The sequence below is a fragment of the Cricetulus griseus genome, chromosome 8 (assembly GCF_003668045.3).
Source record: "Cricetulus griseus strain 17A/GY chromosome 8, alternate assembly CriGri-PICRH-1.0, whole genome shotgun sequence".
Taxonomy (NCBI): Eukaryota; Metazoa; Chordata; class Mammalia; order Rodentia; family Cricetidae; genus Cricetulus; species Cricetulus griseus.
Window position 1 is genome coordinate 88,542,682 of NC_048601.1, and position 15,119 is coordinate 88,557,800.

Below are 15,119 nucleotides of genomic sequence, written 5' to 3' on the forward strand. Positions count from 1 at the left end.
TCTGTTTCAGAATTAGGAGCGGCAGCACCGTCCCTGTCATAAGCTTTGGCCAGAGATTTAGCACTGCAGAGAAGGACACAATTCCAACAGAGTGTAAGCTTGGCTTGCTTTGTGCCCAGACTTGGAGTCATTCAGTGAGCCCTCAGGCTGGGTGTGGTAGCCTCAGTCTGCAATCCCAGCACTTGGGAGGTGGTGGCAGGAAGATGAGCTCAAGGCTGGCCGGGCTGTAGGAGATCTTACCTTCGCCCTGGCCGGGCTGTGGGAGATCTTTCCTTCGCCCTGGCCGGGCTGTAGGAGATCTTACCTTCGCCCTGGCCCACCTCTGCTCTTGTATTTTCCATGGTGTGATAGTGAACTATGTGGCTGCCTGCCGCATGCACACCTCATCAGAGAAATGGCAGAGTATCTTATTTAGCCCCGGGACTCCAACAGATTAGTAAAGTATTGAAAATATAACCCTCAATGTAATAGATCTATAATTATGTTTCAATATATTTAATATAGTTCAGCAAGATTCTAAATCAACATTACATTTTCAAAAGCTTTCTAAATCAGCACCGTAGTCTCCTCTATTAGAAAAATAAACCATATCTTAGGCAGCTCTATTTATTTTTGGCAGATAATTCTAACCAAATTTGTTCCTTCACACACACACACACACACATGCACGCACGCACGCACGCACAATCTGAGGTATTAGAGGGTCTTCATGTTAGGCAAATACTACTAAGCTACATCCCAGCCTCTTAACAAGATCATTTCTTCTTCAGCTTTGTGGCTCATTTGTTATTTCTTTCAAGCCCAATAATTTTAAAATATTGATGAAAACAGTGATCCCACCTAACATTGGTAGAATATATAACTGTGTGGCAGAGATGGACTGAACACTTAAATACCCAGTCTTCACAGCCTCCCATGAGCTCAGCCCTGGGGTTACCTCATGTCCAGTGTGGAAAGGGAGGTATAAAGAAGTGGAGTGGTGAGGCTGCAGCCACCAGGTGATTATAAGAGAGCCCAGATTTTCACACAGGCCTACTCTTGAGTCCCTGCTCCCCTGCTTGCAGCTGTGGTCCTTTGCTTTGGTTTTTACAGCTAGCCTGTTTTCATGGAAGGGTGTGCGTGCGTGTATATGTGTGTGTGTGTGTGTATGTGTGTGTGTGCATGTATTCCTGTGTGTATGTGTGTGTGTGCACGCGCGCCCGTGTGTGTGTGTGTGTGTGTGTGTGTGTGTGTGTGTGTGTGTGTGTGTGTGTGCACGTGTGCTCTCACTCCCTTGTGCATACTCTGGCACAGTTCAATCCTTAATATCATTGTCATGGTTCCTTCATTCTTTCCTATAGAACTCTAGTGTCTATTTGTCTAAGTATTATTACTGGTTACCAGCATGGACCATATCATATAGCCCATCATCCTTCAGTGCCCCAAGCTCTACATGGATTTCCTTCTGCCCCCAATAACAAGCTGAAGACTAGCTCAGACAAGGAATGAGAGCAAGGCATGAGAACAGCCCTTCTGGAAGTCATTGTATACACTACACACGCTCACACATACACACTCACATGTATACACTCACATGTGCATACACATGTCCATACATACACATGTACACACACACACACACACACCCTAGAACTTGGCTATGAGCCTGGAAGGCGATGGAGGAGACCGCTGGTAGCTCTGTGTTAACCCATACCCTGGTACAGTAAGGCCCCAGCTCCTTTGCTGTGCCATGCAGCTGCAGTTCCCTGGGTCTGACCCAAAGTACTGTCCCTATGGGGCAGATCACCCACCCTTCATGAGAGAACCTAGCAGGCCAGCCTTTTCTTTTAGGCTGTAGGACTGGAAACTGTGTCAAAGAACCCACACAGCTCAACAGTCTGGGGATAGAACTCTCGAAGAATCCTGGCATCCTGAGGAGTCTTCCCCTCGCTTTAATACTGGGGGTTGAACTCAGGGCTTTTTATGTGGTAGGTAGGCACTCTCCACTGCTAAGCTACAAACTAACCCTCTTCTCATATTTTGTTACTTTTTAAAGATTTATTTTGTTGGTTGGGGAAGGGTATGTGCACATGATGCATATGGTCACAGATACTAGAGATATCAAATACCCCTGCAGTTGGGGTCACAGGCAGCTGTGAGCCACCCATCTTGGATTCTGGGAATTGAATTCGGGTCCTCTGAAAGAGCAGTAAATGCTCTGAACTGCTGAGCCATCTTTCTAGCCCTTGCTTTTTTATGTAAATTAACCCATTTACTAGAGGTTAAGCAGGTCTCAAATGTAACACTTCAGTTCCTTCAATCTTCTGATGGCAGACTTCACTGTGATGGCAGAAGTAGTGTTGTAGGTCCAGGCCCCACCAGCCACTGTTTTCATGAAGGAACCACAGTGCCAGATGCCAACGGCTCATCTCTTCATCTTGGCCTTGCCACAGAAGGAACAAGTGTACTTGGTGTGCTGGCTGATTTCAGTTTTCTTCACCATTTTCTAGAGGGAGGCATCATAGCAGGTCCCATATTTCCTGACAATCCTGATCTTTTTGGTGTGCTTAGCCATGTCTCGAAACCTAAGCCCAATCCCAGACAGCCCTTGTTTTTGTGTTTAAGACATGATCTTATTAAGCTGCCTAGGCAGGCCTTGAACCTGTGCCACCATGCCTGGCTGTGAAGAGAGCAGTTCTGTGTGACTTTTGGCCATTGCTTAAAAACATTCCTAGAGAACAAAGACAGACTGGGACAAAGACAGAACAAAGACACCTGAGAGCATGGTAAACAGTGAACTAATGTCCCAAAGGCAATTTTCCTATGTGAGACTGTCGGCTCCCTTCAACGTCTACCTTCCTAAAACTGGGTAAGTCATATTGGCAGCAGCTCACTTTCCTAGCATGCTAGCTAGCTATGATCCCTCCAGTGTCATTGTCATCCCAAAGTGCCATTCCTTACTTTGCTAGCCTTAAATCCAAATATAAGTGTCTGGTGATAGTCTCCAAATATTTAAGAAGTAAGTTATATAAGTGAGGTGCTGATGGTCAAAAATGGTTTCAAGGTTTTGAACTTTCATATAAGAAACTATATTCTGCATTAAGACATATAAGCATGTAGCCTGGAGCAGTTTCCTGAATAAACATATTTATGTCCTTCCAAGTCATTTTGTAGGTATCAGTCATGCTCTTCTAAGTTGATTTCTGAACCACAACCTGTCACTTAATATTGCTTGAGTGGTCATGGCTCAGGAATCTTTATATAATGTTCCCACATGCCTTTAGCAGCAGCTAGAAACCAAGGAGAAAAGCCACAATGACAAGTCACACAGCGAATTAGTAGGGCTTCTGATGGCTAATCACAGAGAGGCAAGATGGTGTCATTTCTTATGACCTAGCTTTCCGTAAACAATATGAAATGTTTAGACATGGGGAGCAGGACATCCCATGTGGGAGGGATAAAGGAGACAGTGTTTTATTATATTTCCCTTCTCCTGACTCAGGATGGGACTTAGGCAGTAGCTGGGCTAGGAGAAGCTAGTGGATACTAAGTGAAGAGCCATTCCAAGTGTCACAAGTCCAGCTTCTCACCCAGTAGTAGTGCCGGCAGGTGGCCTCGTGTCACTGGGATAAGCAGACCCAAGATAAAAGGCCTACGAGTGCCACCTGGAGTCAGGACAGTCACCCTGGTCAGCTGCACTAATACTTCATCATAGTATATGAACAGACAGACAGACAGACATAGGGAGGGCTTCCAGTACAACAGTGTCAGCTATCAGATCCCAACAGGAGTTTGTCTTAGTTACTGTTCTGTTGCTATGAAGAAACACCATGATCAACACAACTTTTACAAGAGAAAGCATCTAATTGAGGGCTCACTTATAGCTTCATAGTATTGGTCCATGATCATTAGTGGAAGTAGACAAGCATGGCGCTGGAGCAGTAGTTAAGAGCTTTACATCCTGATCTGCTGGCAGCGGGTAGAGAAAGAGGGAGAGAGAGAGATTGGGTCTGGCGTGGGCTTTTTGAAACCTCCAAGACCATTCCCAGTGGCACACCTCCTCCAAAAAGTGCCACACTGCTTGAATAAGGCCATCATACCTCCTAACCCTTCCCCAATAATTCCACTAACTGGTGACTAAGCATTCAAACATATGAGCCTATGGGAACCATTCTCATTCAGACCACATTCTTCTCCCTAGCCCTGCATAAGCTCACAGCCATATCATAATGCAAAATGTATTCAGTCCAACTCCAAAAGTTCCCATAGTCTTTCACCGTCTCAAGACTGTTTAAAAGTCCAAAGTCTCTTCTGAGACTCATGGCAATCTCCTAACTGTAGCCCCTATCATATCACACGCTTCCAACATACAATGACACAGAATATATATCACCATTCCCAAATGGAGGAATTGGGACATGGTGTGAAAATGCTGGACCAGGGCAAACCAAAACCAGCAGAGCAACCTGCAAATCCTGTGTCTTTCTTTCCGAGAGCAAAGAACAATGGCTTTTCCAATCTAGCTTTTCTGAGTGCAGCACCCCTCCCTCTTGGACTGGTTCTACAACCAGTCTGAGACATCCCTGGACAGCAGCCCATGGCTCTGGCAGCTCCAGCATTTTGGGGTCTCCAAAGCTTCACCTTCAGCTTCATGAAATGACCTTTCCAGGCCCCCATACAGGGAGACTCCCCTGCCACACTCCTGGTGGTGTCGTTACCCATGACGGAAGATTATACAACCTCTTTATTCTCCTTGCCTCTAAATCCAGAGCCAATAGCTGAAGCTGCCAAGTTCTTCTGCTTGTTGGGCTGGAATCTAGCTTCCTCCTTAAATTACATTTGCACAAACTTTCCATTGTTGATGGCTTCCTTTGCTGCTTAAGCTTCCTATAGCAGGAATTCTAATTGTTCTTAATAATAAAGACCCGGCAACAGATATTAGGGGATGAAAGCTGAAAAATCAAAGAAACAGAGCAGCCAACCACTAGAGACTTCTTCCCTCTATCAATGCTCTGACCAAATGGGTGATCCTGTATCTACAAATCCTCAGACTGAATCCTCAGACTGCTTCCTCAGACTGTTTCAGACTGACTGCTGATCAGACTACAGTGAGCTCCTGTCAGCTCCCACCTTATACTCCTCTCTCTGCCCAGACATATCACTCCTGTCTCCACCTCCCTAGTGTCGGGATTAAAAGTGTGTGATCCCAAGGATCACTTTTGTGTGAGCTCTGTTTCTCTTTAGACTGGATCAATTTCATGTTGCCCAGAGTGGCTTTGAACTCACAGAGATCCATCTGCCTCTGTCTCCTGAGTGCTGGGATTAAAGGTGTGTACCATCACTGCCTGACCTCTATAGCTAACTAGTGTGGCTAGCTCTGTACTCTGATCTTCAGGCAAGCTTTATTCGTTAAATCACAAATAAAATATCACCACAGCTTCCCTTTAATTCTTTTTTCAAAGGTTGGAAGCTTAGCTGGGTGGGGTCTTACCCTGAGGTCATCACTACCTTTATTCCATTTTGAATCAGGCTTTTCTTTAAACTTTGTACCTACTTGAGCACAGGATTTGGCTCCAGCATTATGTTTCCTGGTACTACTTTTCTCCTCTAACTGACACTTTGAATGTCTCTTTGTCCCACTTGCTCCTTCTCATTGCAGATCTACTTAAGAGTGATCACTAATAATCACACAACAGTGTCAACACTAGGCTGCCTTGAGATCTCTGCTAACACCATTAACCCAAAACTCTTCAATTTAGCCTCAGGCAAATTTTTAGGACAAGAGCAAAAAGCAAGCCACATTCTTTGCCAAAGTGTCACAAGAATGGTTTCCAATATTATTCCCCCTGCAAAACCTCTTGAGCCAGGTCACCACAGTCCACATTTCTCTCAGCACCGCTGTCTTCCATGCTCCTACAAGGACATCCCACTAAGCCCCCCTTAAAGTGTTCAACGGCTTTTCAGTCCATAGTGCCAAAATCTTCCATATTCCTCCAGTAAACATGATCAGACCTATGACAGCCAAACCTCAGTCCCCAGCGCCAACTTCTGTCTTGTTAGTATTGCTGTGAAGAGACACCATGACCAAGGCAACCTTATAAAAGAAAGCATTTAATTGGGGGGGGGTCCTTATAGTTTTAGAGTTATCCCATCATGGTGGCAAGCAGAAGGCATGGCACTGGAACGGTAGCTTGGAGTTTTACATCCTGATCTGCAGGCAGCGGCAGAGACAGCCTGGGCCTGGTGTGGGCTTTTGAAACCTCAGAGCCCACTGCCAGTGACAAACCACCTCCAACAAGGCCACAGCTGCTTCAGCAAGGCCACATATACTTCAATAAGGCCACAACTACTAGTCTTCCCCAAACAGTTCTTAGTCTGGTGACTATGAATTCAAACATATGGAAACTATGGGAGCCACTCTCCATCAAAGCACCACAGAGTTATAAGAAATTAAAACATCTAGCAATGGAAATACATCTCTGCAGAGACGGTTTTAGAATAAAACTCTCAAAGGGAAAAAAAATCAGAGATTTAAGAAACACGAGTGAGGGCTGGGGCGGTGAGATGGCTCAACGAGACAGGTCCAGCTGTCCCGGCCTCGTGACTCAAGGTCCATCCCCAGGGCCCACAGAGACTAAAAGCTGAAGGTGGTGGCACACAGATACACTCCCAGCACCCCTCGGCAAGATCAGAGACAGGAGAATCACCTGGAAGCTCACAGAAGGTAGGGTGGCAAAAGCAAGCAAAAGTGTGTCTCAACAAGGTGAAAAGAGCTGTTGACCCCCACACATGTGCTGTGGCACACGTGCTAGGCATGTCCACCCACCACGCACACGCTGAAGTGAAAGCTAACACGTAGGTCAGTGACAGAGCACTTGCCTGGCGTCCGCAAGGCCTCAGGCTCATACCCAATGCTCCAAACAAACAACAAAGAAATGATAAAAAAAAAAAAAAAATACCGGAGAATAGGGCATGGGGAAGATGGGCCAGTGAGAAGAGCATGTGTTCCACAAGCACGCAGACCAGAGTTCCAGTCCCCAGCCCCCATGGGAAAAGATGAGCATGGCTGCTCGTGCCTGCAGCTTCAACACTGGCAACAGAGACGGGTAGATCCTGGTGGCTTGAAGGCCAGTCAGCCTAGCCAAAGAGCATGTTTCAGGTTTAATGAGAAACCCCAACTTAAAAGAATATGGCAGGCAGCAATAGAGGGATGCGCTCAGCCTCCACATCCACCCATGGGCATAAGTACGATACACATGTCTGTGCACCACACACACAACCTGAGGTAGTGTTGGAGGTATAATATTTGAATAGAGTTTCAGAAAGATATAAGACAGAGAACCTCAAGAAAGGGGTCAGCACACCTGGGGGACACAAAGACATGTCCAGGTCAGGATGAAGCCAAACCCCAGGACAGAAGCCACCAAAGCCTGGCCTGCAAGGGGACAGCTGAGTCAGGATCAGAATGAGCATGAGCATGCCCGAGAAGGGCAATCATGGAGAGTAACAAAGCAGGGGGAGGGAAAGTGGGGTGGGCGCCTGGTGATGAGTTTAAACATAACAAGTTTCCAGTTCCGCTGGAGAGCTTGCACTGAATTCTGGGAAGCAGAGTGGGATACTGGTTTTGTACACAGACTCTGGAGTGGACCGTGGACACCTCCCTTGTTCTGTCACAGTGGAGCACCGTGACCTCCGTAAGCCACGCTGCTTCTCTGAGCCTGTCTGAAGTGATATGAAGAGAATCTAACCAGATATATATGGTTGCTCATCACTCAGGAGGCCAAGGCAGGCGGATCACATCTTAGAGGTAAAGCTGAGCTATACAGTAAGAATGTGCCTCAAAAATAAATTAAGGGGCAGAGAGATGGCTCAGTGGTTAAGAACGCTGACTGCTCTTCCAGAGGACCCGGGTTCAATTCCCAGCATCCACATGGCAGCTCATAACTGTCTGTAACTCTGGTTCCAAACACCAATGCATACAAAATAAAAATAATTTTAAAAAATAAATAAATTAAATAAGAATTATTGTTTATGAAGTAAACAGACCTTGGTAGACATGCTCTCAAGGGTTGAAACCAGGGTTTCCTTTAGAGTCGTTATTTTCCAGCTGTCCTGACCAGTTGAGCCTCCATGTTCTGCTGGCCCAAGATCAGTACCTCCCCCTTGCTTTCCCCTTGCCTGCCTCTCTCCACCTCTAAGATCATTTTACATAGCTTATTTTACATTGATTTCTTTGGCACAGTCTCTGACTAGCCCTCAAACTCAGCATCCTTCCCCCTCAACCTCCGATGCCAGGAAGAATCCAGGAGTCACCATCACCAGGTTCCTCTGACTTGGCTGTCTCGGGTCTTTACAACCCCAGGACAGCTACAGCTAAGCATAGAAATGATGGAAATATGAGGATTATGGGAACCTGGCTTGTTACATGGGGGTTTTATAGGCATTGTGATCGCTTGTTTCATCTGCCTGTTTTAAAAACATTTTATTTATTTTTAAATAAATGCTTTTTTTAATTTTTATTTTACACATTTGTTTATCTGTGCACCTCTTGCATTCAGTGCCTTCAGAGGCCAGAAGGGGGCACCAGAACCCTTGGAACTTGCCATGTGGAAGCTGGGAATTGAACTTGGTTATCTGGAAGAGCAACCAGTGTGATCTTAACCACTCCATCTCTCCAATTCCTTTAAAACATTTTAAAGCTTAACTACTAAAACAGGAAAGTTGATATAATTTTGTTGAAATCTGTAGAATTTGACTGTAATAAGCACTTAAATATGAGTATTTTATTCTAGAAATCACATTTTGGCTTTGTTTGAATATTTAGACATATTTGTTAAATAGATTTATAGGTAGAAACATTTAGCAATTAAACGAGTACAAGTAGTGCTTACATTTTCATATTTTCTAAAAAGAAGTTCTTGCTGAGCGTGATAGTGCATGTCTGTAATCCCAGCACCGAGTCACACTCAAAGCCAGCCTGCTCTACAAAGTGAGTCCCAGGACATCCAGGGCCACACACTGAGGCTCTGTCACAAAAACTGGGGCTGGAGAGATACATAAGTACATCCTGCCCTTGCAGAGGTCCTAAATTCAGGTCCAGGAACCCACAACAGGTGTCTCATAACTGCCTGTAATTCCAGCTCAGTGTATGTGGTGGGGTTGCCCACATACAGACACACTCATACACTTAATTAAAAATAAATCTTTAAAATGTTAACCAAATGAGCAAACAAAAAAACAGACCTTGCCTGAATATGGTAGTGCAACCCTAAAATACAGGCACCAGGGAATGAAGGCAGGAGGGTTCCAAGTTCAAAGCCAGGCTATCTAGCTCTCTAGCAAGATCTTATCTCAAACAAATAACAAAAAGATTCGGGTAACAATGATGTAAAATAAAGCATTAGGAGTTTCTTGTTATAGGAAGTTGGCAAATGAAGGCTTTTGTTTCTGTTTTTGTTGTTTTGTTTTGTTTTGTTGTTTTTTAAATAAAGATTGTACAGGGGTCAGGAGTAGAGGTTGGGGCTGGAGAGCTGCTTCAGTGGTTAGGGATACATACTGCCCTTGCAGAGGACCTGAGCTCTGTCCTCAGCACCCCCACTGGAAAGCTCACAACTGCCTGTAACTCCAGCTCCAGGTGATCTGATGACCTCTTTAAAAACTAAAATAATTCCTTGCTGTGCAGTCCTGATCACCAGAGGCAGCACTGGACAAGCCAGACACCTCCACAAGAGCCTGTTACTGAGCTCCAAGACTGGTAGAGGTTGCTGGGGGGGGACGGGGGGGGGGGAAGACATAATGAGCTGAACCTGGGAGCAAGGAGGTGACGGCTTTTCCAGGAGTAGCACATGGTCCAGGAGGAGCCGCTGATGTCCGTTGTCATCATCCATCCCCAGCCCATGTAGACTGTTGTTTCAGCTCTGGTAAAGTGGGTCGTTGCTGATGAGTTAATTAATGGTAGACCCTGGTGGGCGGCAGGGTGTCCTGCTGACATGTTTGCTGGAACCTGACACCCAGCAGGGTCTGAATTTGCTGTTACTGCAGTTACCACTGCTGTATGAATATTCACGATCTGCATTGGGAAAAAAAATGGCGTATTGGTTTTCTGGAAAGGCTGGCTTTTTATCCAGATGTCACTACTATGTTTTCAACTAGAGAAGGAGTGGAGCTTTCTATAGTGATACAGGGCTCTGCAAGGGGAAGTGAGAGCAGAGAGCAGAGGAGATTGGCCCATGAGAGCAAATGACAGAAACAGCCAGATTTGTGCACAGTGACATGGAGTCTGCCTAGATGGCAGCTGTCAACAGATGTGTGGGGTTGGTGGACCATCTTGATATTTTTCATGTGATCCACAAAACCAGTTTCTTTTAAAACCTTTGCTGACAACCTGTGGAATATGACTATCCTAGCCCAGAGTCCTCTCTACTGGGTCTCCTTATTTCCCTAACTGGAAATGCTGAGTGAGCAACCAAGGCACAAAAGCCCTCACTCTCCCCCTCCCAACTCCTGTCCTGCCTGCCCTGGGCCCCTTTGGGGGTGTGAAACTTTGGGGATATAAAGGTGGAAAATTCAACCCAGGATAGATCAGAGCTGCTGTGTTTTCCATGCAACATAGCAGATTAAATTACGTTTCTTGTGGAAACATTAATGACCATCATGGTCACACTGCTGAATCCTTATCTAAGATGCTGAAGCTCAAAGAGGTGTCACTTGCCTGGGCTCACACAGCTTGTCAAGGGCAGTGCATGGGCCCAGCCTGGACCCCCAGCCTGGACCTGGCTGCACTGGAGATAGGAGATGGAGACACTGTCCAGTGGCACTGCTGAGCCAAGGCAGACAGGGGCTGGCTTCCTGTGGAACCCTTCCTGCCTTTGCTTTATGTTGACGGCAGAGGATGCTGGGAGGCCATGTTCATGCAAGTATATGCATACTTTGAGATATTACTCCATGCCCTTCTCCCCGTCCCCCTTTTTCTAGTTCCTGAACTGACTTGTTTTGTGTTGTTTTTTTGAGACAGGGTCTTACTATGTAGCCCTGGCTGCCTTGGAACTCATTCTGTAGACCAGGCTGGCCTCAAATTCACAGAGATCCACCTGCCTCTGCCTTCTGTGTGCTGGGATTGAAGGCGTGCTCCACCATCATGCCTGGCTTCTGAACTGGCTTTTCTCAAAGCATGATGTGTATATGTAACAGTATATGTGATTTCCTTATGCCGTGGTCCACTTATTGTAGTACTTACATGTCACCCCCGTGTGGGTGTGCTGGTGACGTTAGTTCTACTCTGGAAGTTGCAAAGAGAGTTGTACCACATTCATGGAAACCAAAGCCAAGTAACATTTCCCTCAGCTAACAAAAGCCAACATGTGACCCCAGCTCTGAAGGCTCTTGGTTCTAGGAAAGAACTAAATACAAACAATGCCATCTTGTACATCACCCCCAGGCAAGGGAGGCGATGAGTTTCATGTGGTCCCCTCAGAGCACTGTGGCGCGCCAGTGATTAGGGTTTTGTGCATACGTCTGCCCAGTACAGGGCCCACACCACCTCTGCTTCTGAAAGTCCCTGCACTATGACATCTCTACACTATGACACCCCTGCCTGATGCTCTGCCTGTGGCCCATGGGGTTTCCAGCACCCCTGCTTCTACCCTCTCAGGGTCTGGTCTCTTTTGATCCAGTTTAGTTTAAAAGTTTTATCTTCTACTGGGCTTCATTACGGGGCTTCCCCATCTCCCCCCTCCCCCCCCCGCCCCAAGTTGTAAATGCTGAGTGGTTCTTGGTGTTCAGGAGAACAAATTAGCCCAATTAGATGGGTAAATTAGTCATTTTTACTTTCTGAAGCCCTGCCTTTCCAAATCACATTTACAGCTTTCTAACTAGCAGTTTAAAGGACACCATCATGTGGCCTTTGTTTAAGAGTAAAATGTCATATGCAATGCCCTACTTAGAAACAGCCTTAGACATTTGCTCAGGACAGACTGGGAAAGTGGCCAGATACCCAAGTCGTCTGGTGCAACCATTTCCAAGCTTGCTCCCTTTTATTTTAGGTGCTGGGTGGGTGTTATAATCAAGTATAGCAGAGTTGGCTAAAATCCACTTTTAATTCCCAAGCCTTATTTTAGTAAAAAATATTTTCTCTGTACCCTACCCTCTACCACCCCATACTATTAGCAGGCACCAAAACAGAAAAGCCTGGATTCTACCTGAGTAAGCGGTGAAGAGCCAGCAAACATGGAGGAAGTTAAGATGGCCCCTGTGGAGCTGGTGAGCCATAGGTTAGGGAAGCAGTGGAGGAGACTTGGCATCCCTTCATAGCTGAGAGAGAGCAGAGACATCAGAGCCTCCACAGAGCTCAGCTTGCTCCCCACCTCACGGGTGCTTCAGGATTAAATGAGATAAAGCACAGAGCTCACTTGAATCATAGTAGGCACTCAATAAATGAGAAGTCCTCTCCTTCCTGGACCCTTTCAACTTTCAGCCTCGGATGATGGCGTCCTTGGCTGCTGGATCAACTGCTCTTCAGTCTTATTTATGCCTATTAAAATGAAACCCAATAAAAGTGCCAATATTTGGTGTTGAAATAATTGATGTCGCAGAATGAGCCTATGAAGCTCCTAAGCAAGCCCCTGGTGCAATTTAGCCTCACACCTGGGGGATGAATTTCACAACTGTAATTGCTACCATATAATTCTTATTAATGTTGTGCTATAATTCCTATTTATTCCATGGGGCTTGTAAATGCATTAGGACTTGTCAACATATTATTTTACACTGTTTATGATCTGTAGAATTATGTCCTTCAGGGTTGTATTGTGCAAAAGTGCAAAATAAATGACTTTGGGGCTCCCTCATGAAAAAGGGCAAAATGGGAACACTGTTGAAGTGGCTCTCCATCTCAGTTGTCCTCAAGCCAGAAAAGCCAATTCTTAATTCAATTCCAGCAAAGTCCCTTTCATCTTTAGGATTCATCTTCCATTTTGAATGGTGATTTAACCAGTCAGGTCTGCTGGGAAATGTGTAGCCAGCAGGCAGATGAGCTAGCTACATGGGAAAGGAATGTTTTCTCTCCCAGAAGCCAGACCTATACCCTGCAGCTCTCGGCATTTCTGCCCTCCTTGCTCCCTGGCTTGGGGGAGCCCCTTTTCAGTTCCACAATAGTCTTTTTATGCTAAAGATCCAACATGTATCCCTTTTAAAAGCAGACACCTAAAACCTACAAAGCTCAGTTACCTCCCAGAGCTGTTTGTATTTTCTAGACTAGCAGTTCAGAATGCAGAATTCTGAGGAAACAATGACAGAGGCGTTCTGAGAGGCTGGATCACCTGTGCTACTTGTCTTCATTGATGTCTGTTCTTTTTGTTTTAAAAACACACAAACTTTTAAAGGTAACATACATATCTGTATTAACACAGTATGGAATGTATGGTGGGTACAAATCAGTGTAATAAAAAGCTGAACAGCCGACACCTAGGCAGGAAGTATAGGCAGGACTTCTGGGCAGAGAACTCTGGGAAGAAGAAAGGCAGAGTTGCCAGCAAGACACATGATAGGAAGCAAGATGGGCAGTATGGAGATAAGCCATGCGGCAGAACATAGATTAAATTATATGGGTTAAGTTAGAAGAACTAGTTAGGAACAAGCCTAAGCTAAGGCTGAGCTTTCATTATTAGTAATAAGTCTCCATGTCATTATTTGTGAGCTGATGGTCCTGCAGCTGGGACAGATCTGTGGGGAGGTGACAAGTTCTGACAGTCCTTGCGCTTTTTCTCTGCACACAGGCAGTGAGTATGATGAGGAGGAGGTGGACTATGAGGAGTCAGACAGCGATGAGTCCTGGACCACCGAGAGTGCCATCAGCTCCGAAGCAATCCTCAGCTCCATGTGCATGAATGGAGGGGAAGAAAAGCCCTTTGCCTGCCCAGTTCCCGGATGTAAGAAGCGCTACAAGGTAAAGGGAAGACCGTCACTTGGCTTAAGTGCCTGCGGGGGAGCACCTGTGGCACAGCTGTCCCTTCACCGCCCTAGAGAGCCCTCCTGGGGGCCAGGCACAGAAACAGCCTCTCCTGTGTTCATGGGCACACACATACCCAGCACCCTCTGCTAAACATTGGCTGCGGTTCTGGATGATTGGCAGGGTTTTCTCCTCCTTTGACCTGTGTGGGAGATTAAAGTCAAAGAGCAAAGAGATCTCGTGTAGGAAGCCTCTGGTTTTGATCCTCATTATTAAGGGCCTGTCAGAATGTCCAGGGCAGGAGCCAGAGTGTCCGGCCATGGTAGAGTTTAGACTTAGCATGCAGGAGGGACTACTTTCCATCCAGCCCAAGGATTGTGGCAGCCTACTTATTTGCCAAACACTCCTTCAGTGTTCAGATTTCCAGGTGGCTGAGGCTGTAAAAGCCTTAGCCTGTTTACAGAGCCTTCTGGAGCAGGGCAGGGTGTTTGCCTTCCAGCTGGGCAGTTCTTGCCCCACTCCCTCCTCCCCATAAAAGATCAGGAGAAAAAATGCTTTGATTTCCCCTTATTTTAGCCTCTGCTCTGTCTACCTGCTGGGTCTCTAACAGTCCTAACACTAGGTGATTGGGGTGGCTGGTGGCACTAACTTTTCTACCGAGAAAACTAAGGACAAGAATGTAAAAGAAACCGACAAGAACTATCTGCAGCAAGTTCCCGCAGGTGCGAGCAGCTCTCTCCAATTCAGCTGTGGTAGAAATAGAAACGGAGCGCTCCCAAGACGGCGCACCGTCTTCCCCATCTGCACACACTGTTTTTAAAGGCTTGAAAATCGGTAGAATGAGCTCTTCTCATACCACTCCTTAAATATGTGTCTCTGAACTTCACGGAACAACTCACTTTCAGTATCTTAACCTCTGCTAATTGGAAAAGCAGAAAGCAGGAGGGCATCACAAAGGTAAGTGACCACTCACCTCTGTGAACTCTGGGTCCAGATGGCCTCCATTAAACAAACATTCAAGCTGCTGGACTCCTGAAGGGCCGCTCAGGCCAGGAAAGGACACATCACAGAGCACACACGTGCAGCCTCTCTATAAAGCTTAGAGGTACAGGGGAAAGGGGGCCTCAAAGTCACAGCACAGTACCCCAAAGGGCAAAGGGAGATCGGGGAGCCCCAGAGGGCAGGTCTCTCTGCA

General features: G+C 46.2%; 1 protein-coding gene and 1 pseudogene across 1 annotated transcript in view; one reads left to right on the plus strand and one right to left on the minus strand.

The window, feature by feature from the left end:
• Positions 1–15,119, plus strand: part of Jazf1 (JAZF zinc finger 1) — a 304,686-nt gene that overhangs the window by 285,627 nt on the left and 3,940 nt on the right. The window contains exon 4 of the mRNA XM_027429650.2: positions 13,752–13,921. Within this exon, the coding sequence (XP_027285451.1) occupies positions 13,752–13,921 (170 nt within the window). The remainder of the gene's footprint in view (positions 1–13,751; positions 13,922–15,119) is intronic.
• LOC103161190 lies at positions 2,273–2,554 on the minus strand (annotated as a pseudogene).